The sequence below is a fragment of the Electrophorus electricus genome, chromosome 11 (assembly GCF_041902795.1).
Source record: "Electrophorus electricus isolate QZ-2024a chromosome 11, ASM4190279v1, whole genome shotgun sequence".
NCBI lineage: Eukaryota > Metazoa > Chordata > Actinopteri > Gymnotiformes > Gymnotidae > Electrophorus > Electrophorus electricus.
In genome coordinates, this window is record NC_137507.1 from 21,471,958 (window position 1) to 21,493,730 (window position 21,773).

The 21,773-nt window shown below is 42.4% G+C and overlaps 1 protein-coding gene and 1 long non-coding RNA gene across 9 annotated transcripts in view; one reads left to right on the forward strand and one right to left on the reverse strand.

Annotated features, from left to right (window-relative positions):
* Window positions 1–388: 388 nt before the first annotated feature.
* Window positions 389–20,286, forward strand: LOC113584130 (uncharacterized). 2 transcript variants are annotated; one of them, XR_014125766.1, is made up of 6 exons: window positions 389–1,251; window positions 2,483–2,554; window positions 3,281–4,577; window positions 15,994–16,085; window positions 16,435–16,560; window positions 20,156–20,286. It is a non-coding gene; the product is annotated as an uncharacterized LOC113584130 (long non-coding RNA). The 2 variants fall into 2 exon arrangements; XR_014125767.1 differs by having other exon boundaries at window positions 389–1,231.
* Window positions 10,992–21,773, reverse strand: part of myo10 (myosin X) — a 40,052-nt gene continuing 29,270 nt past the window's right edge. Inside the window, exons 20-41 of one of the 7 annotated variants that reach the window (XM_035527892.2) lie at window positions 21,464–21,588; window positions 20,686–20,800; window positions 20,472–20,578; window positions 20,085–20,312; window positions 19,775–19,814; window positions 18,532–19,443; window positions 18,094–18,214; window positions 17,758–18,001; window positions 17,409–17,504; window positions 17,126–17,219; window positions 16,867–16,922; window positions 16,449–16,591; window positions 15,967–16,158; window positions 15,500–15,657; window positions 14,991–15,114; window positions 14,375–14,675; window positions 13,984–14,191; window positions 13,749–13,885; window positions 13,354–13,474; window positions 12,553–13,008; window positions 12,155–12,346; window positions 10,992–12,017 (exon numbers count right to left, since the gene is read on the reverse strand). In XM_035527892.2, coding sequence (XP_035383785.1) covers window positions 11,907–12,017; window positions 12,155–12,346; window positions 12,553–13,008; window positions 13,354–13,474; window positions 13,749–13,885; window positions 13,984–14,191; window positions 14,375–14,675; window positions 14,991–15,114; window positions 15,500–15,657; window positions 15,967–16,158; window positions 16,449–16,591; window positions 16,867–16,922; window positions 17,126–17,219; window positions 17,409–17,504; window positions 17,758–18,001; window positions 18,094–18,214; window positions 18,532–19,443; window positions 19,775–19,814; window positions 20,085–20,312; window positions 20,472–20,578; window positions 20,686–20,800; window positions 21,464–21,588 — 4,281 coding nt within the window. In that variant the 3' untranslated portion in view covers window positions 10,992–11,906. Of the gene's footprint in view, window positions 12,018–12,154; window positions 12,347–12,552; window positions 13,009–13,353; window positions 13,475–13,748; window positions 13,886–13,983; window positions 14,192–14,374; window positions 14,676–14,990; window positions 15,115–15,499; window positions 15,661–15,966; window positions 16,159–16,412; window positions 16,592–16,866; window positions 16,923–17,125; window positions 17,220–17,408; window positions 17,505–17,757; window positions 18,002–18,093; window positions 18,215–18,531; window positions 19,465–19,774; window positions 19,815–20,084; window positions 20,313–20,471; window positions 20,579–20,685; window positions 20,801–21,463; window positions 21,589–21,773 lie in introns of all 7 variants that reach the window. The other 6 variants (XM_081722495.1, XM_081722490.1, XM_081722492.1 and 3 more) reach the window with 6 other exon arrangements.

A 21,773-nucleotide genomic window follows, 5' to 3' on the forward strand; every position in this document is an offset into this window, starting at 1 on the left:
AGGCAAAGCACATTAAATCTATGATGTTAGGATTTCATTTATCATGAGAACTTTATATGATAGGGATCTAACATATAGTAAACCCAGCTTTAGATAAAAGGTGCAGGCAGTGTTCTGTATTTTCTGTAATTCTGCTTAGCTCGGGGAACAGACACAATATCAATATGATGACCTCAGGTGACGTCACATAGCGACCAGCAGACGGTTGATTTAGCCTTTGTCTGCTGCCTGGCCTCCACTCTAGATTGTCATAGATCAACTAGGTCTTTCATGAGACTATGGCTTATGTTAGCGGAAAGGAGAACAGCAGCGCCCTCCTTAGTAGGATGGATATCATCCCGCCCTAAAGGCCAGGCTTGCCCTCGAATGTGTTCCAATTATCTATAAACCCCATATTGTTTTGTGAGCACCACTTGGACATCCAGCAGTTCAGCGAAGATAACCAGCTATACATATCCCTGCGCCGCTTTGGGATGGGACTAGAGCATACTACAGACATCGCCTTCGCTAATTGACACACCCCTTCAATATTATTTTCAGTGATCTCTGACTGACAAAGGCGTATATCGTTTATCGCTCCTATTTGGATAATTATCTTAGAAAACATATGCTTGCTTTCCTGCAATGTCCGGCGATCTGGCCCCTGGTATACAGCTAAATACTGCTGCTGGCATCCTTAAAGGGCTAGCTAATTTCATGTGTCCCCTACAACCAGAGCTCTTTCGCTAGGCTTCTCAACGGGTGCCTCGCTGAGTGGGGCAAACCTGTTGAACTGTAACGTTTTAGCAGAGACGAGGCGAGAGGCTGAACGCAAATGCAGGAGATTCTTTAATAAGTGAGGGAAATCAAACAAGGGAGGCTAGAAAACAGGCAAATTAACACGCAAACTAAGCAAACGATAAAACAAGGACGATAACGGCAACGACCCTATACATGACCAAACTTACCAAAATAACCGACCACATAGGAAACAAAACACAGGGTTAAGCCCTGACAACCAAGACATTTAAGGGATAACCAGACACAGGTGAAGATATGAACAGAAAACCAAAACAAGGACTTGAATTGAGGAACAGATGAGGGGCGGAGAAAACGAAACCAAGCAACGGAACAAGGAAGTAAAGGAAAACAGACACGACAGGGAAACTACAGAAACAGGGTTGCCAGAAGGATGGTTAATCGTGACATGGACACGCGAAAAATCTAAGTTTACGCACCAGTGAATGGATGTGTAAGTACATGTATATGCAAGTAAGTTATCATAAGCAAATGTAAGTAGTATGCTATTTATGTGAATGTTTCATATGTATTTATTATATGTATATGTATATGTATATGTATGTATGTATTTCATATGAATGCACAAGTGGATACGTATGTGCAAGCAGTGTGTGTGCGCGCGAAAATGTTTCACTGATTTCGCCGTAAACGGGCCTTCATAAATTTGCACGTGCGTACAGCCATCTACTGTGATGAAAAGGACAGAGGGGAGGGGTCGGTTTGCAGGGGACCTATTATGCTTGTCCAGTTTGCCTTTTCTTTTAGTGTTGTATCAAGTCCGTAGCTACAATACATATTCAGATATGCTCAAAATGTTCCCCCCCGCATATACTAAAAAAAACCCCACTCACTAGCTTTGCGGAATGTTAGGATCCGTCACTAATCTGTTGTAATCGGTTGTTGATACGACACTTATTATTCTAACACCGTACCACCGTATATACACTGTTGACTAGCTAACGTCTGTTGACATTCAGGAAAAGGTAACGTTAATGTCAATCCATCATTTTGCGCTGAAACTGTAATTGTACAAATAGATAATATTTTATTAAAAGTCAGTAATTGTATGAAGTGAAAACATTTTGGTTAAAATGGGCCAGTATACGAATGCCAAACCAACAAACCATCACTATTGACGTTGGCTATCATAGCTAGCTAAATTACCTGGAAAGTTATTTAGCCACACATTCATGCAACGTCCAACAGTTGCAGGCATATTAAACTAATGTTAATGTTTTTATATTTTGTAATATTTGTTAGAAATCCCACATGAAGTCTCAGTAAAGTGTCATTATAGTAATGCTTGTGGAAATGTAGATGGTAGCATCTTAATATTATTGCATATTCATATAATATTCTGTGTAGCTATACTTGCATAAAGAGCATTATTGGTGTAAGTTTGAAAAAGTGAACGATTTTTATTAGTCAGCTTTTGTTAGCTTTCATTCACAGTAAGTCATGAGCAAGAGGAAAGGTGGTAGTGACATTTGGCAGTTTTTGGGCAACCTCAGAAAACAAGTCAGTTGTGAGAAAATGAGTACTAATCATATATATTAGAATAGAAGGGAGTTGTACAAGAGTTGAATCAGTATTTTGTGACATAATAATTACCAGACAGATAAGAAATGGTCAATAATCAATTCCTGAGCATCAGGCAAGAAATACCAGTTGTTTACTGATACTTCTTTAATGTTCACTCCAGTTCATTCAAGGTAAAGAGAGAGAGGGAGAGTATGAGGATGCTGACAGGTCAGGGAGAGCAGGTGATATGGAGGTGAGTAAGAAAAGGAGCAAATACTGATGATTAAGACAAAGTAATAACATCACAACAGACTCATCCTAAAGTTAATTTAAGCTATTCCTCTAATACTGGGTAATAATGCTAAAACTAATAATAAATGTAAAAAAAAAATTAATTAAAAATAAATATGAACAACAATGAAAAGCCCTAATTTTAAATAATAAAAAAAACAGACAAATAAAATTTTCCCCCGGTGGGGGGGGGGGGGGGGGGGGGTGATAAAATTAATACATAATAACTAAAAAGAAATGAGAAGAGAATAGTTGACTAAAGAGGAGCAGAGAAGATGTGGAGGGCAAAAGAGGACAAACCTAAAGTGGAAAAACCTAAAAGAACACTTCTCACAGGGCAAAAAGTGGCAAAAACATCAGCCTTTTGAACTGTTATGAAGTACACTAAATACACCATGGGAAAACATCAGGTTGGCAGAATTAGGGGAAAATAAAATGTAATGGACATTAAACTAGATACATCACTACTAAAAATGATTTTGTTTAACTGTTGTTATAAATGATCAATTTTTGTGCTTTAGTGGGCAGAAGTGGGTGGTTTTATGCTAGCTACCTAGCTAAATTAGAAATTTACCTGACAAAGGGATTGACAAGGGTAGCTACATTATTGTGGAGAATTATTTGAAAATCTGCTGTTTCTTTGAATGGCATGAAAATAATATGAATCACATCCATTTCTTTCCTTTAGAACCAAACAAGACAGCTCCACACATACCACAGGTCACTCACTGAGTCTCTACTGACAAGTTTAGAAAATATGGCTGTGAAAATGAAAGTATATTTAGTGAGGTCTTCATCTGTTTTTATTTTCTATGTAATTTTCTAATTTTTAAAGTTTTCATGCTTTTCACTTTTTTAATTTCTCCAATACCACCAACATTGTTGCTATCATTCACTGTAATAAAAACATGTTTGCACTGTATTTCACAATATTGGGCATAAACAGAAATACATCTGGTACTAGGACAAAATGTTTATTTTTTATTGTGTGTGAAGATGTGAACATTAGCTGTTAATTCTTTTTTGAGACAGCCATCTAATTATCTGAGCAATAGGTTACTGTGTTTTCATTATTAATTTTTTATTGTATAAAGATTTAATGTATAAAGGGAATACAGAAATCAGGTAAAGACAACCATGTAGTTCTACATCATGTACAAGGTGAAGTACTGTACATTGTACTCAAGCATATCTTTACATATACCTGCCCAAAATGGCTTATAAGATTTCTGAGAAGAGTGCTTAGATGGGCAAAATGGAAAGGGAACACTTTGTATTATTCGGCACTGTGAGTTTTGTTTTGTATCGAGTTAGTAGCAGTTGTTCTAGCGTTTTGTATGTATAAGCATATGTGAAATTACCGCATTCCTCTTGCTAGGGTGCGATGTTGTACAACATAAGTAAATAATTATGTGCACTTATAATAGATTCACTACAAATGCATATTAGTGCATACAACTGCATAATACTGTTAATGAGAGAAATTGCTAAAAAAAAAAAATGTTTGTTCTGTTTCTGTTCCAGACCACAAATATACACACACATACAAACACTCTTACATACTTACATATACACAAATGTGTACACACACACACACCCTCAGATCTGTCCAAATTAAGCCTGAGCTTCTCTTCAAATGCAGTGTTTTGAAATTCCATTAAAGTATTGAATGGCATCTGAGCTCTAGTCAACTGGACAACAGCGGGTGAAAAGTAAAACCACTCTAATGTCCCTAATATTAACAAACAAACTAGCTAGCTAAATTAGTTAGCTTGCTTGCTAGCTAGTTTGTTAGCTAGTTTGTTAAAATGTCACTGTCTAGCAAAGAACTGTATGAATTAATGAATTATCGAGTGAACTAACACATATGTGAATCCCAAAAATAAACTAACTTTAATAAGATCTGTAGTGAACTGATCTGGTCTGGTCTGACCTTGTGTGCGACTGGGCGAAGAAAGTTCAACTGTATTGGCTATCAACAACCGGTAGGTGGACCTCATTATCTTACTATAAAGCGGTGCTTTTAACGGCGTTGGAGGGACGCGAAAGCAGATTTAAGTGTTCTAAAACTGCATTTTTATGGTGTTTTAAACTGACACATAAACACTGTAAAACGTTTTTGTAGTCGTCTACAACTAAATGCCGGCAAAACAAACTACGTTTTGGACATTTTGATGGAGCAAAATACGCCATTATTTTTCACTAAAATAATTATTTCCGTACGCTCGGGACGTCATAGCGTTGTATCGCGTCATTCTCCGTGTGTGTGACAAAACAGACCGGACAGATTAGTAGGATGGTTAGGGATCGTGTAGTAGTTTGTAGTGTACAAACAACGACGTTAGGATTCCCGATTACAGGATAGCAAGTTGTGTTAGTGTGCACAGTACAGCGATCTGATGACTTTGAAAGGCGTGTAGTGTAATGTGGGTGCGCAGCATTTCGTACACTTCTTCGGGACCTTCGGTGTTTCAGCGGCTATTGCAGACATTCCTGAATTCATACAGGATGTGATGATAGGATGAACTCTGTAAAATTCCCTTAGTAACCAAAATAAGTTTGATTGTAACATTTAGACCAGTAATTATAATGAAATACAAAAAATCTTCCTTTGTAATCAGTACATGGCGCCACTATTCCGTATTGTACAGCGCTCCACTACTCAGTTGTTTTTGCGCGACACTGACAAGTTAAAGGTAGTTCAGTTAAAATGTAACCTTTTCATTAAAAACTAAAAGATCACTTCACTGTGCATGTTTTATATTAAAACTATACATTTTATTTACAATGTAAGATATGTAGGGAAGTAAATTTTTCCATCAGCAAATTTAAAAGAAAACAAACTTTGACATTAACATTAACTTAGAATAAAATTATGTAGCTCTCATTAATAGAACTATTTTAGACAATTAGAACATTCATAGTTTGATCATTTTTCTTGGTATCTTTCTTATTAACCTTATTAAAATTCAATTAATGTAGCATGAAAATATTTGTAAAAAGGCTGTCCTTTAAAAGTTAATAACTATAATAATTAAGTCAACAAAACATAACACATTAACTTACATTTAACTCAACATTTAACAGCTAGAACATTTATAGCTGGACCAGTCCCCATCTGTAATTTGTTCCAGGTTCACACATGCAGAAACTGCACTGCAAACCACTCATCCATCCATTTCTGTGCAGCTTCATCCTTTTTAAGCTTTTTGTTTGTATTTCATATTATCTTGTTGCTTAGATTTGTTTCTTTATTTTAATATCATGTACCTCCTTGTTGGTGTCCTGTTAGATTTGTGTTTCCTTTGTGTTATTTGGTTTTGGTTGATATGCGGTCAAGCCCTGTCTCTGTTCCTTATAAACCATCTTCAGTTATGCTTGTCCACCCCTGCCTGACTGCAAATTACAGTTTATTCTCAGCTGTTGCATCAAAAAAATGTTTTAAAAGTTTTAAAATGTTTTAGCTCTGAAACCAACTTCTTTAGGGATGATGGCATATAAACTTTTAATGTCTTTTGGGAAGAAACTGACGCAAGAGGCACAGAGGTAGCGAGAGGCGAGGCTGTGCATAAGTGCTCCGTTTTGTCCATGTCCAGTCAGAGTCTGAAAGGACTAATGAAAAATAAGGAACAGTAATATTTCAACAGTAGTAGCGTTGCATCTTTTGTAGTCAAACGCAGCTCCACGGTCAGCTAATGTGCAGTGCTATCTGCTGGGACCTGTGGGTTTAAATAGTGGGGAACGAAGAATAAGGAACAGGTAAACACAATTAATAGGTAGGTGGTGTGATTCCGAGCAGGAGTGGGCGTGTCCCTCCTGCTGGATGACCCCCCCCCCCAAGACCCTGCCAGCCTCCTAGAGCGCGGCCATCCCAGCTGAGATGGAGCAGACTTCCGCAGATGTTCCCTGTGAAAGGAGGCGGTGATGTCGGGGTCCAATATTTGGGAGGCCGGTATCCAGGAACGCTCCTCCGGGCTGTACCCCTCCCAGTCCACTAGGTACTGCAGCTGTGTACCTTTCCTTTGGGAATTGAGCAAGGTATGCACCTTGTAAGCTGGCCCTCCCTCTACCTTTAGGGGTGGAGGTGGAGTCCCCGAGGGATTACCTTCCTCCGCGAGGGGACCCTCTACCACAGATTTTGGTGCCAATAAGCTCGAGATGCCCTGCTGTTTTCAGGCAAGCCTACCAGGCAAGTTACGTTGTTGATCTGCCCAGTTTATGAGTCCTCATACTTGGCTGCCAGTTTGCCCGTAGAGCCCAGTCAGCCGCCCTTCATCGTTATCCACACTTTCTACCCTATTCCATATTACGGAGTCTCCCCACGTCTCCTGTCAGCCTTTCTCTTGTAAGCTGAGATCACTTTGAGTAACCGCTGGTGAGTCTCTTCCCAGACTTGTTCACTGCATCGACATCACTCCTCTACTACTGGCTGATCGGACGTAGGGGAATTCCAGGGGTAGAGTGGCGGCTGATACCCTAAAACACATTCTGTGCGTACTCTGCCCAGGGGAGGTATGCACTCCAGGTCTTGGGATGCCACTGACTGTACAAATGCAGGAACTTGCCCAGCTCCTGATTCATTCTATCCACCTGGCCTTTTACCTGGGGGTGGTAACCGGACATCAGGCTGACAGTGATATTAAGTTTCCCAAGCAATTCCTTCCATACCCATGACATAAATTCAGGTCCCCCGTCCAAAACAATGTCCTCCGGCAAACCGAACTGTCTAAACACCTTTTAATAAACAGTACCATCTTAGAGAATCTATCTACTATCTCCAGAATAACTGTGTTTTCTTCAGAGACAGCCAGGTCTGTAATGAAATCTATCGCAATGTGACCAGGGGCACGGAGGAGTGGGTAGGGGAATCATCTTACCTGCAGGCAGGGTGCGTGGCATTTTGCTGTGAGTGCAATCTGCGCATGAAGCCATGTACTTCACCACGTCCTTATTCATGGCTGGCCAGCAGTAGCGAGTACTTAACAATTGTGCCGTACATGTATATCCCGGTTGGCCCATTCCCACTGAGGTGTGTGCCCATGTGATAAGGACTCTGTGACGTCTGGGGGGACAGCACGGCTAAGGATTGGCTGCTTTTATCTGTCGATCAAAATCCGATCTTAATGTATCCAAGAAGCAAGAGGGGGAGAGAAATGGCTTGTCTGGTTGACTGGGCTTCAGTGTGGTGTTGTCGAGAGGGCACATCTGCCCATACTTTCCATGCCCATAGGTGACATGGAAAACAAACCGAGAGAAGAAGAGCGACCACCGGGCTTGCCTTGAGTTCAGCCTCTTGGTGGTCTGGAGGTACTCCAGGTTTTTGTGGTTAGTGATCACTGTGAAGGGGTGTCGCGCTCCCTCCAGCCAATGTCTCCATTCCTTGAATGCAAGTTTCATCGCCAGGAGTTCTCAATCCCCTACTTCGTAATTCCTCTCTGATGGGCTTAGCTGCTTGGAAAAGAAGGCTATGGGTTTTAGCTGTCCTGACTTTCCCATGTGTTGGGACAACATAGCACCTACTTCTACTCCCAAATCCAACACATCTCCAGACACAAATCCGACACATCTACCTCCAGACCAAGAGAAAGGCTTCTCTTGGTCTGGTTGCTGTAACACCCAGGTGGTAGAGAAGGCAGTTTTAAGATACTCGAAGGACTTCTCCGCCTTGGCGGTCCATTTTATCTGCTTGGCCTGTTCTCGAAGCAGATCTGTGAGGGGCCTGGCCAGAGTGCTGAAGGACTTAATAAACCTTCGGAAAAAGTTTGCAAACCCCAGTAAATACTGTAATTCCTGGCATGTCTGTGGTCTTGGCCAGCCCATTACTGCCTCCACCTTGCACGGTTACATGCGTACACTGCTCTCCTGGATGATGTATCCTAGGAAACTCACCTCCCTGTGGTGTAATTCAAATTTCTCTAATTTGAAGTAGAGATGGTTCTGCAAAAGGGTAAGGAGGACAGCCCGTATGTCACGCACATGTTGGTCCCAGGAGGAGGAATAGCGAAGACGGATCTATCCAAAAACTTCCTTAGGACCTCATTTATGTATGCTTGAAAGGTTGAGGGAACCATGGTGAGACCATACGGAGGGACTAAATACTCATAATGCCCTGAGGATGTAGGTGTCTTCCACTCGTCGCCCTCCCTGATCCATATGAGATTATACACACTGAGTAGGTCTAACTTAAAATACCTGACTCCCCTTAACTGCTGCTGGGACTAGAGGAAGGGGATAAGGGTGATGTACCAGCAGTTCCTTGAGCCCTTGGTAGTCCACACAGGGCCTCAGACCCCCATCCCTCTTTTTAACAAAAAAATAAATAAATTCTGGCAGAGGCCGGAGAGGTGGAGGGACAAATGTAACCCTGTGCCAGTGCCTCCTTGATGTATTGTTCCATTGTCCGCTCCTCCTCCTGTGAGAGAGGAAAAAATCTACACCTGGGAGGGACCGCTCCCTCCTTCAGAGTGATGGCACAGTCCCAGTCATGATGGGGGGCGAGCTGTGTAGCCTTAGCGGGACTGAACGCTTCCACAAGATCTCTATATTCCCAGGGAACAGTGCTGTTTTTGTCGGCTTTAGGACTCTCGATCGATGTTGATTGCAGAGGCATTGCCCATTTAGGAAAGCATTGCTTTTCACAAGAGGACACCCACTCGAGGATGCGATTCTTGGTCCACAGGAGGTGAGGGTTGTGTAAACGTAACCAAGGCAAATCTAACGTGAGAAGGTGAGAAAGAGAAGAAAGGAGATAAAAGGAAATGTGCTCTACGTGCTCCCCGTTTATTTCGAGGAGGACACAAGCAGTGACATGAGTGATGTACCCAGAACCCACCGGTCCTCCATCATGCGCTTGCACGCTGAAAGCAGAGGGCAGGGCAATCACCTTTATCCCCAGCTTTCTTGCAAAGCCCTAGTCCATCATATTTCCCATTGCTCCCGAGTCGAAAAGTGCTGCGGCAGAAAGAAGACAGCTCTTGTGCGATACCTTGACCAGTATTTTATATGTTAAGAGTGCCAGGGAGCAACTCACTGAATCGCCATACTTCCTCTGCTCTCCTGGTTTGCGATGCACCCCAGCCACGCCCAGTTGCATGGGTTCCTCGGGAGCCTTGGCCTTTCCCGTCGGTAGAGTTCCTTCCCGATGCGGCGACCCTCGGTGAAGGTGGCGGTGTCACTCCTGCAGGAGGCGGTCGTAGGTGATGGCAAGGTGAACAACCTCATTCAATGTATCCGCCTCCTGTTTACAGTCTAATTTGGCTAGTTACTTGGCCCAGAAACAAGCAGATATAATGGGATGCCCAGAACTGTTTACCTTTTATTTAGTGAGTGAATTTTTATTTAGTGAATTTTAGTGAGAAGAAAAGGATACTGCAAGGATAATCTATAATAAGATTCTGTGAAGAATCATGGTGGTGTCCTGCTGAAATGGCATGTTTTCTGAAAACCAAAACTATTTTCACCCTAGTAAAGGTTTAAGCAGGTTTAAACAGGAAATCATCCAAAATGTATTCTCCACTTATCTGCAGCAGTTCCCAAATATCTAGGGCATTTTTGTTCTGCACTCTTAACAGTGATTTTTCAGCTCTTCTAGTTCATCCAGCTTCTCTGTTCTTCTCTGAACGGCCAGTGTACCTCTGGGATGATTTAGCTATGCTTGTATTTGAAAGGTATTTAATCAGCAGTCTCACAAATTTGTGACTGGAAAGAACTTGTTTTCTGACACTGCAGTTACCTTCAGCATGCCTAACCATGTCTGGTTGTCATGAGTGCTTTTAATAATTTTAAACAGATTTCAAACTTTTAATTTAATTTTAACTGCCTGACAAACTGAGTATAATTCACTGGCTTTGGGAGAACTTTTAACTGAAGTTCATAAGATTCCAATTTCATTTAAAAATTACTTAATTTTTCACTTGCACATCACGTTACCTTGCACCTACGCTTATTCACCACTATCTTGCAGGTTCATTTTATATTGCACCTATAGAATAATTACAGTCACTAGTCCATTTGCTGGCATGCATAGATCTCCATCCACCGTCCACTCTGTTTATCACTGGTTGTCCCACACTATGGACTAGATATTAATATTTTAGAGCTACTCTTTCTACAAAGTGGCTAGTAAATATGCATGCACACATTTAATGAAATATGAAGTCTTTTATAGAGTTCATGTGGTTTCAAGAATTGCTAAACTTGAAAATACCTGGTTTCACACAGGTTTTTGGCTGGTACAGTATAAACACAGCAAAACACCTCATTAAATGATCAGAGCATTGAAGGATGACTCAGCAGTTCTTAAGGCAATCTGATCTCTGTGTCTATAGTGAAACAAAAACACTCTCTGGCAATATGATTCAGCAAGCAGGATAACCATGAAAGGTTGCCAACAGACATGCTTTCGTTTCACAGGTTCTTTTATTACATATCACAACTAATACACATAGGAAAGAAAAAATTGCATATTTCTGGTGTATCAGATTTTACTTTCTTAAGCTTCTCAGAAACAGAATGATGCAACATGGTAAAAGAACTTTAGAATAATAATAATAATAGTAGCAACAAAAGTCACTTGACGTTAGCGTGCTTTACCAAAAAGAACGATTTTAAAATATACAGCTTTTCAGTAATAAGATCACATTGCACATTATAACCACATACAATACAAAGAGATGCTGAGGCTAGATTTGTGATCAGTTTGTATGTGAATAAAGGTGAGTATGTATGTGAACATGTGTGTGCATTTATGTGTGTATGCATGCACATAAGCATGTGTGTGCATTCTTACAGAATGGCACCATCTTAGTGCTGTGTGTCTCTGGCTGGAGATTCTGCCTGCAGAACTCCAGTGAAATGCTACTGGACTAGAACTTCAACGCTAATGCAGTGTTTCTGGAACACTTAGGAAACATTCAGTATTAAACAGACCTGCATGGTGCATGGACAATAACTGAGACTGCACATGCTCTTCCTGCAGTACATGTGTGCTCTGTTTGCAGACATCTTTTTTAAGACACTTGTAGCCCTGCTGGGTCTTTTTGTTTCTTTAGGCACTTTCAGATGAATGATATCACGGGTTATTTACCTCATCACCATAAAGTTAGGCTTTTTGGGTTTTTTTTTTGGAGTGGAACACTCACTGACACTTGGATAGTTTCATTAATCTGGGAATGTCCTAGAGTAAACTCACCCTCCTCTTCCACACTGTTTCAGGTGTGTGTGTGTGTGTGTGTGTGTGTGTGTGTGTGTGTGTGTGTCTCTGTAAGGCAGAGTTTGTTAGGTACACAGTTGGAAGGTCCAAGGAAAGAAAGAGTTCACCAGTTGCTGCACTGGCTGCAGTGGCTACTGATTGACTGACAGGTGCTGAAGCGCTTTTGCACGATCATACTGATATAAGCTTTCATCAGTTTGGCAATGTCCATCACCTAGAGAGAGAGGAAGATGAATACAAAAAAAAATATTTAAAAGGATTGAAAATCTAAGCTATTAACCCCCATTAAAAATGTGATGTGAATACCTCCCCGACACATACACAATGTATATAAGGGAAGTGTTTTGTTACCTGTTGAGTCTGGAAGAGCAGGTCTCTCCCCTCCACACTGATTTTGTACATGCTGGACTGTGGGGCTCCAAAAGACAAAATCTCCTCGTAGGAGAAAACCTCCAAAGGCCATGTTTCTCCCCGCTTATGCACACACACTCCCTTACGACTCACCCCCAGCCACAACTCTGCAGGATACACCCCGTCGACACACTGGTGGAAGAAGGCAAAAGAAGAGAGAGGGAGAATTCATTCTTTTAATTTCTGAAACAATACAATATTTTTTAATGTCTTCTGTTTGTAGCTTGGGCAAACCCTTGCTTGTGTATTCTACTTAATGTGGAACAGGGTGTAATCATAGGTTTGCTACTCATACCAGATTTATTTAATTATGCCTGCGTGGTTATGTGCTCCATTACCTCCACGTTAAAGAGTGTGGAACCATATCCTTGCCACTCTCTGATGAGGTTCATGTATTTGATCATGGCATGATCCTGAGTCATTCCCTGCAATTTCCTCCATTTCTCCACCAAACAGCTCTTTAGTCCCGCTTTCTCTTCCTGAAACCACGCCTCCACCGCTGCAGACCCTTCCCCCTGCCGCTGTCGCCCCAGTGAGCCCCTGAAGCTCCTCCTGAGTGTGCCATCCAAGAAGCTGCCCCTCTTTTTCTCTGTGGTTGCCATGGTACTGGTGTTGCTGGGGGCAAATCGCTGAACGCGTGCTTGCAGGCGTGCCATTGGGAATACCTGTTCCAGGTCAGATAAAGTATTCTGGGTAGTGTAGTCCCCGAGCAGATATTGTAGTCGGAGAGCAGCCAGGAACTGCAGTGTTTCCTCAGGAGCAGGATACTTCCCAGTAATCACTGCCTCATGAGCCTTGAAGAGTGATAGACACACAGAGAGAAAGACAGAGAAAGAATTTAACCATTATCTGGAAAGAAAGGATATTACAGGATAAAAAGATAAAATAGCAGAGAGCCTCTTACATTTACTCTTCACTGATACATTTCTAGTGACTATATAAAAAGTATAATCATTCACAATGCATAGCTCAACCACAGAATATGAAATCACTTTTATCCCTCAGTTTAAATGCTCTGTCATACTTCACAATTAAAATGCAGCCTACCAATATACATGACTCTTATAGGTTTATGCCCATTACCATCAATACATGATGTACTCTCATCAAATAGGACAACGTTAAGTGAGAAATCGAACCTGTTCAAACATGAATGCAAACTCCACACTGTCTACAGGAATGCTTTCTGTGTCTGTGAAACAGTAGAGCTTAAAATAAAACCTCCAGCCTCCATCCTGATCCTCTCCTCCATCCATCAACCTGGGAGAGAGACCAAAAGACTGACTGGTCGGTTTGGGTAGAAACAACAATATCCTGTATTAGGATAAACTATTTAAAAACATCCATACCCTTTATAGAATTAAACTTTATACAGTGAAACAATTCTATGCTGTCTTTGTGTAGGCTATAGTCCCAAACACTGATGGGTTCCATTTTACAAATCATGCACTGTAAAATCCATTCATTATTTGCTTTCCAAATCATTTAGCACTGGTTCTTGCTAATAATGAAGGAGAGTGGAACACAAACTCACTTCTCAAACTTGGCGAGTATGTCAGCCACGATCGCACGGCTTTCGATGGCTTTATCTGTGCTGCCATTGTGTTCAAACAGGGCAAACATGTTCCTGCTGTCCTCCATGGCCAGGCCCTTCAGAAGTTTATCTACCACCTACATATACACAAACAGACTAGAATTTGAATTCTTTGTGAAAAGCTTTAACTAGTCCTGTATTTTCATCCCTCAAAATCTGCTATGCAAGTATGTACCTCTCCTGCTGTGGTGTGGGAGTTGATAGTGATTTTGCAGGACCCACCCCCATGACAATACACGGTTGTTATCATTTCTTGTCTACTGAGAATGGCTCTAAGTTCTTCACGTGACGGAACACACTCCCGCCCACGCACATGCCGCAAGGCCTCCTGAGAAAACGCAGCATAGCGCTCCATCTCTGTCCCCTGATATGACTCCCGTGTCCTGATTAATCAATCAATCAACAAATCAATGAAACACATAAAGTAATGAATACTCACTACATAACATTACTGTGAAAAACACTGAAATCCAGTTATATAACACTCACTATTGGGGATATGTGCATTCTTATGGTTATATAATTTTATGCACACATCACATTCTCATGCATGCAGAGCCACTGACCTCCTAAGGTGATATTTGAGGTATTTGAGGATGCTTCTGGAGGAGGGGCTAAAGGTACAGCACATGCAGGTGATGATTCGCCAGCCACTGATGTGGGCAGGGCTGCCTGGCTGAGGAGGGCTTGTCGTTTGCTTGATGAGTTGGCAGTAGAGTTCATCCCGCAAAGGTCGAAGATCATGACCTGTCTGCAGAAGGCTTTGGATGATTGGCACTGGGTCAGCCACTCCTTCCAGCTGATGAAGAGTGCTAAAGAGCTTCAGAGCTTCCGCCTGCAAAGTGCTGTAGCTCTGCCCCCTTTCATCTACAAGAAAGACATCTTCCAAAATTAATCCTCTCTAGGGGTGGGCAATAGTGGTGCTGAGCTAGGTGTGTGTATGTGCTGTGTATTTGCACTGCTTGCATCAAATTATTTCACTAGTATAGCTATTATGAAAAAAGTCAGTACCGTCAGTCAGTGATTATTTTATAGAAATGTGTTAGAAGAGCAAAATAATTTTTTCAGTGTAAGCCCTCAAAAGCAAAGTAATATGTATATTAATGTATAGTAATTTATGGTAATGAATATATAATAATAAATGTAAGTGTGTATGTATCTGTGTACATGTGTGTTACTCACAGCTGCAGTGGACATTTCCATAGGGTAGAGGCAGTAGTGGTGTGTGAAGAGGATGGTGTGTGTAGCGCAGTATTGGGTTCCTCTTGTAAATCTGATCCACAACCTCTGAATTTAAACAGTTCTCCTGAGAAATCAGACACACACATATACCAGTTTTATATATATATATAATTTTTATTATTAATTATTGTGATTATTCATTACTTATTGCCAATTTCCTTGTAGAAATAAATGTAGTTTGTTTCTTTGTATTGTGTATATATATATTTTTTGACATTTTAGATTTTTTAGCTTTCATTTTAGTCATTTATTGCATAGATACTGCACAGTACTTTTACACAGTATTCCTAGCCTATGCCAACTGTCTTGTCCACTGCTAGTGAATAAGAATTCTAGATTTGCTCCTGTGTGTTGTGTGTTAATGGACTGAATTAGTTGCTGTGTGTATATGTGAGAAAGGTCCTCTTTGTGGTGGTGGTGGTTTTGTTGTTGGTGTTTTTGTGTGTTACCTTAATGTCCTGGATGAGTTGTTGTGTGTGGGTGTCTATGGGTGGTTTGGTATCGATGACATTCTGCACAGCACTGGCCCAGCGACAGACTTCATTCTGCAGCTTACTGTACAGCTTATAGGAGTGCTTACGGCCAAACACTATCATACTCCAGTAACCTACTTGTGCACACACACAGACATACATACACATGTAACAAGAAACATACAGGCACACATAATTAATTAATTGACTTAATGACTTAATTAATTAAATATATTTGTAACACTTTGTAATAATGCTAATACCATTATTAGTAACAGTTTGACAGACTGTGTGCGTATGTTTGTTTATGTACTTTATGTTCATACATAAATGTGGGTGTGTGTTTTCATGTCCCTGCATGATTGTTATGTAACTGAATTTATATCCGTCCATGTATGTATGTGTGTGTGTGTGTGTGTGTGTGTGTGTGTGTTTGTGCTGACCAGTTTCTCTGTATACTCTCTCATCAGGAGGCAGCACGGAACACAGGCTGTTTAGGAGCAGAGAGCCAAGTTTGAGAGCATTCCGCTCTGAACTCTTATAGTAGTCTAGGGAATTATGGGTAAGTAGAAACCAACGTTTCTTTAGCTTCAGGTTTCCACGACTACTGCCCTTCATCTCCTTATGTAGCCAGCCTAAGAGGGTGAGGTAGACAGAGAACAATAACCAATATATTAAAAGGAATGTGTAACCTAAAACTACTTGAAGGAGCTTTCTGCGCAGGTTTACTGGACATTTGACCAATTAGTGCAAGCTCTCCAAGAAAGGTTTCATGTTGGAAAATGGAATGCAGCAGTCCATTTTTGTGAGAAGGTTTAGAAACATGATCCTTGCTCCTACACTGCAAAGTTTAAATCTGTGGCCAAATTTTTCCACATGTGACTTTTACCTTTGACCTGTGCGTGACCTAGGGAACTTGTCTCACCCCTGATGATGAACTCTTGGCCCTGGACACGCGTGTCACCTTTGGAGCGCTGCAGGAGGGCGATCCAGTGGTGCATCTCTTCGGGACTCTCTGCATTACAGTGCAAAACACGGTGAGCGGTGATGACCACAAAGGAGTTGGGCCTGTGTCAGAGCCATAGGGGTGGTTGGGGGGATAGAGATAGGAAGGAGACAGTGATGTGGGAGGGAAAGAGAAGGATGGGATGGGACAGAGTGGGACAAAAAGTCAGAGAAAAAACAACACAATATTAGCTGCTACACTTGCACAGTGGCACAATGCAGTATGTTTATGACACCGCATTTTCTCAATACCGGACTGCTTCCTACAAAATACTGGACTTCCTCCCCACATGCTCTAAATGTTTATCAGGATCATATGAATATGCATGTGTTTATACCTCTCTGGGTTGTCTGAGGCGCACACAGAGTCAATCATGCCTACATCCAGTGTGCCCTAAAAAGAGACACAAGTTGTATCACTGTTACATTGCTATCATGTCACCTTCCTCAGTAGTATATACAGGATAAATTAATTTCATGATCAAACTTTTTCACTTGTACAAAACCACAACACTTCACAATGGAGTAGTTTCTATGGATATTCTGTTGATGCATATGTTTACAAATCGATGTGTGGTGTGTGCTGTCTGTACTCACCACAGCATTTTGTGGGTTAGCCTGTTCATCATGCATCTCTCTAATTTCCTGTTCAGTGGAGGTATGCACCTGACTTAGCACACTGAACCAGTGGCTGCAGAGCACATGGAGAAACATCCAATCAACCATTCAGTTTGACATTTTGAGGCAAATACACAACCACTCACACACACATGCCATATGGCAGTCTTGAACAAATGGGTGTGGGTCATAATAGTATGACTCCATAGGGACAGAGCAGATGGACATTCATCCCTGCACACACACACATACAAAAACAAACCTGGCGTCTTCTGCTGTGTCTGCTATAAGATGGTATGTTCTCTCGGGCATCACAATGTCTATTCCATTTTCTTTCCCTGTGTTATCAATGATCTCTCTAATGGAAATAGAGAAAGATAGACAGAGGTTAAAAGTTACAGCCAATGGGGCTGCTGTGAAGTCTGTGCTTTGTGTACCACACCAATCACACTGCACACTGCTAAGTATTGTGCTTTGGAGGCTCTTGTCATAGACCCTGACTTGCTTTGTAGCGCCATAGGTCTTTACCAACTGCTCTATAGTACTCTTGCAGTGTACCATAGGCCCTTATCCACTCTGTGCTACCCTCGTAGTGCTCCCTAGGCTCTTACTTGGCTTCATGCATGTCCAGCATGCCCTTCATCCTCTCCTCGGCATCGTTATCGTAGTAGATGAGCTTGCTCTGGCGGAGGACAAACCAGCGGCGTCTCCAGTTGCGGCGGGAGAGCGTGGAGGAGCCTCCACCCTTTTTGAGCATCCAGCCCTGCTTCAGAGCCTCCTGCCTGCTCCGAAACCACAGGAAGGTCTCGTCCTTCAGCACGCACCAGCGCCGCTTCCACGGGTTCAGCAGGCCACCTTCTCAACACGCACATATAGTGAAATGGGATAAAATTGTGAGGAGAGAACAGGAGAGAGGAGAGGAGGAGAGGAAAGGGTTCTTTTTCTACCTCTGATATAGAGGAAACTGTGGAAGTAGGGTAGTGTCACACAACTGTACACGGAATTCCGTCGGTATGAAGACTCATCATCCGTATCAAGCCTGTCAAAGTCGTCATCGCTGTCATCGAACTAACAGAAAGGGAGAGGGTGCGTTAGTATAACTGCATGAGAGCATGTCTGTGTGTGTTGTACTACATTTAGAGATATTTGGAGATAAATACAGTATTTTTGCAATATGTACAATTATTTTTTTTCCCTAAGGATAGCTAACAGTCTACTGAATAAGGATAAACAGGTGCTCCATTTGAAGGAAAAATTAAAGTTAAAAATGCTTGGGCTAGACTGACATGAAAGATGAAATCATAAGTGATACATGCATGTTTGTGAGGTTGCATTTGTTTTGTGTGAGTGTGTGTGTGTGTGTGCTGCATGCATGTGTGACTCACTGATGACTGTGCTCCCTCAGAACTGAACCTGTAAGCCCCTGAACTAGCACTCGTACTCGTTGCCAAGGAGCTGCGATGATCAAGGGACCAGTGGCCACTGTGAGACAGCGAGAGAGGCATACTGGGAGGCATGATGATGCCACCTTCATCATATTCATCAGCGTCGTAATCCGAGTCCTCATCTGGTGGAATCAGTTCCACCCCCTCCTCCTCCTGGGTCCGGCAGTAAACAATGTCCCTGCTGCATGGTGGGTTGTGATAGGCCAATGTCATGTTTGTGGGCGGTGCCAGGGCCGGGGGCATTCGGTCATTGGCATAGGGGTCCTCCTCGGATGAATCGTCACTGGTACGGATCCCGCTGGTGCGCTGCCCATCTGAGTGGCCATGCTCGCTAGGGTTCGGTGAGTCTTTAAACCCTTCCTCATCCACACCCAAGCCTTCGTCTACCTCCTCCTCATCCTCTGCCCTCGGCACCACCCTGCTGGAGCTGGCCACACCTTCTTGCAGTGCTAGTGAGCTCTCGATGTTGCGCACGCACTCGTCGATCTCATGGAAGTTGAGGGAGGAGAGGAACTGCTGCGCCGCCCTGCAGGCTTCCTCCTCCAGCCGCAGCAGCTCCTGGTCACGCAGGCTCTGCAGCCGGGCTAATGATTGCGCCGTCAGGCTCTGCTCCCACGACTCCTTCTGCCGCCTCAGGCCCTCGATCTCCCGCTCCAGACGCAGGATCTCCTCCACCTGTGACACCTCATGTGGACGCACCCCCTCCTCAGACAGCTGCTCATCCTTGGACATCCACTCAGGTGGCACCGCCGGGAGCACCGACTGCTGATGCCGGAGAGCTTCCTCCTCTCTCTTCTGCTGAAATTCCTCCCTCTCCCACTGGGCCTCCTCTGCTTTCCGTGCCTCCTCTGCCTGTGTGCAAGTGATATCAAACTACACTACCCAGAATTACCATAGGTGTGAATTCAAGTATGACTACTGTTTTTAATGTCATGAGTATATCATTTATTTTATCTTGCAGCACTGAGTTTGTGTGCACTTGCAGAGAAGGTGAGAGATGCTGATGTAGGAAAACCATAAAACATAATGCCATTTGTGTCTTACACAGCAGCAGAACTCTCTCCAGTCAGTGAGTAAATCTTTGAATGAAAACATTCAAACAGTAGCAGAGAAAGTGGTAGTGATAGTGGCAGAAACAGTAGCAGGGACAGTGACAGCAGCAGAGACGGTGGAGGTGATTCACCTCTTGAGCCATCTGCTCGGCCTCCATCCTCAGTCTCTCCCTAAACAACAAAATGACCAACACACCATTAGAGTCAAGGTCAATCAGTGAAAATATACTTTAAATTATAATGACGGGAGTCCTCTGTTTGTTGGGTCAATATTTATAGGATATCTTATATATATATTTTTGCAATAGCAATGAATTTTAGCTAATGAAAACAATACATCCTTAATGGTATCGCTTAGCGAAAGAAGTAATGAAAATGTTCAATTATTCAAACTGACTATGGGCCCTCCCCCAGCAGTGTGAGTCAGAGTGCCCTGCCAACCTCTCCAGCTCCTCCTCCTTCTGTCTTCGTCTCATCTCTTCCTCCTCCCTCCTCCTCCTCCTCTGCTCCAGGAGACGTGCGTACAACTGCCGTGCCCTTTGTCCTCTGACCCTTTTCTGGAGCGTAACCGAGGCCCAGCGAAGCATCAGGAAGCGCTTACGCCAGAATAGTGCCCTCCAGTTCTTCTGGATCACCACCACAGACTGCAGCAACTGCCTGTACTGCCTCCTACAATCCGGGAGGAGAAAAGAAGCAGTGTACTACACCCTGCAGGCAGTGATACTAGCCTGACTCAGCCCGATTCATACATGAATGTGGGGTGTTAGAGAAGGAGAAAAGGACTGGGACTGAGTAGCCAGTGTGTCAATGTGTGTGTTTTATGTTTACCGTGCCCTGTAGCCCAATATATGGGCCTGTATAATGGCTGCAGCCTTAAGCACCTCCTCTTCCCTCTTCTTTTCCAATCGCAGCTCCAGACTCTCCCTCAGGAACACCTATCAGATTAAAGCAAACAATAACTTAATGAATCCAAATCTTTTGCAAAATTAAGAGAACAGTCAGAATATTTTGAGAGCATTAGGTGAAAATTGACAATACTCACCTTTGTCTTTCCCAGCTGCCATTCTGCATTGCTGCTGTCCAATAGGCGAAGCAAATGGAGACATGACTCCTTGAAATCATCACACATGGCCACACCCCTCATCAGCACATAGTATCTGAAAAATAAAATAAATGAATAAGCAGATTAACCAGCAAAAACACACCATCACATCATATCCCATTACAATGTAACTATTACCCAACTGTGTGGCAAAAGTGGGTTGTCCAACATATCTGGGCTGGGTTTTCCACGAGCATTGTAAAATAAAGATAATCTTTATGGCAAATATTACACAAAGCACTCTCTCTCTCTCTCTCTCATTTATGATAATCTTAACGCTACAGTGAGGTTAGGAAACTTTGTTCCTATCTGCATTTGGATACTTTGTGTGTCACTCTAGCATGCAAAAAAAAATGTAAACCAAACTTACAAAAGCTGTTTCATATTTTCTTATTTTATACAATGTATTGTTACATGATGTTGCCTTGAGTCTGGAAGAACATTGCAGACATTGCTGATAGTGGTGGTTGGTGTTGGTGCTATATGTGTAGACTGGCTAGTCAATTCACTAGATGCTAATTTTCTGTTCTATGGAGTTTTACATATTATTATAAAACTGGAGTTCTGCGTAATGTGATTTATTATTGTGCCATTGCAATATCTAACAAAACAAAGTAATCAATCATGTGCCCCACAGAAACACTAATGTACCTACAGAACGTGAAGGTTGCAATACCTGCTAGTGTTTGTGTTACTCACTGACTGAAATGAAGCTCACCTGGCGCAGAAATCCTGGAAGGTTCTCCGAACAGGGAAGCCGGCTCGCCGGATCCTCACTGTCTCTAACATCCCAGAATACCGCAACTGGTTCAACACCAGGGAATGATCAAAATGATCTGGCATCTGAAAGAGTGATATTATATATATATTAAGCAAGAGTGAGAGATGGAAAAAGAGAAAGGTAAAGAATGAGAAAGAGAGTGAGATGAAAGTGCAGATATAAGAATCAGACTGACTGAGATAGGATAGTAAAGGGGGACCACGAAAGCAAAAGGCAGATTAAAGAGAGATTCTTAACAGAATTAGCA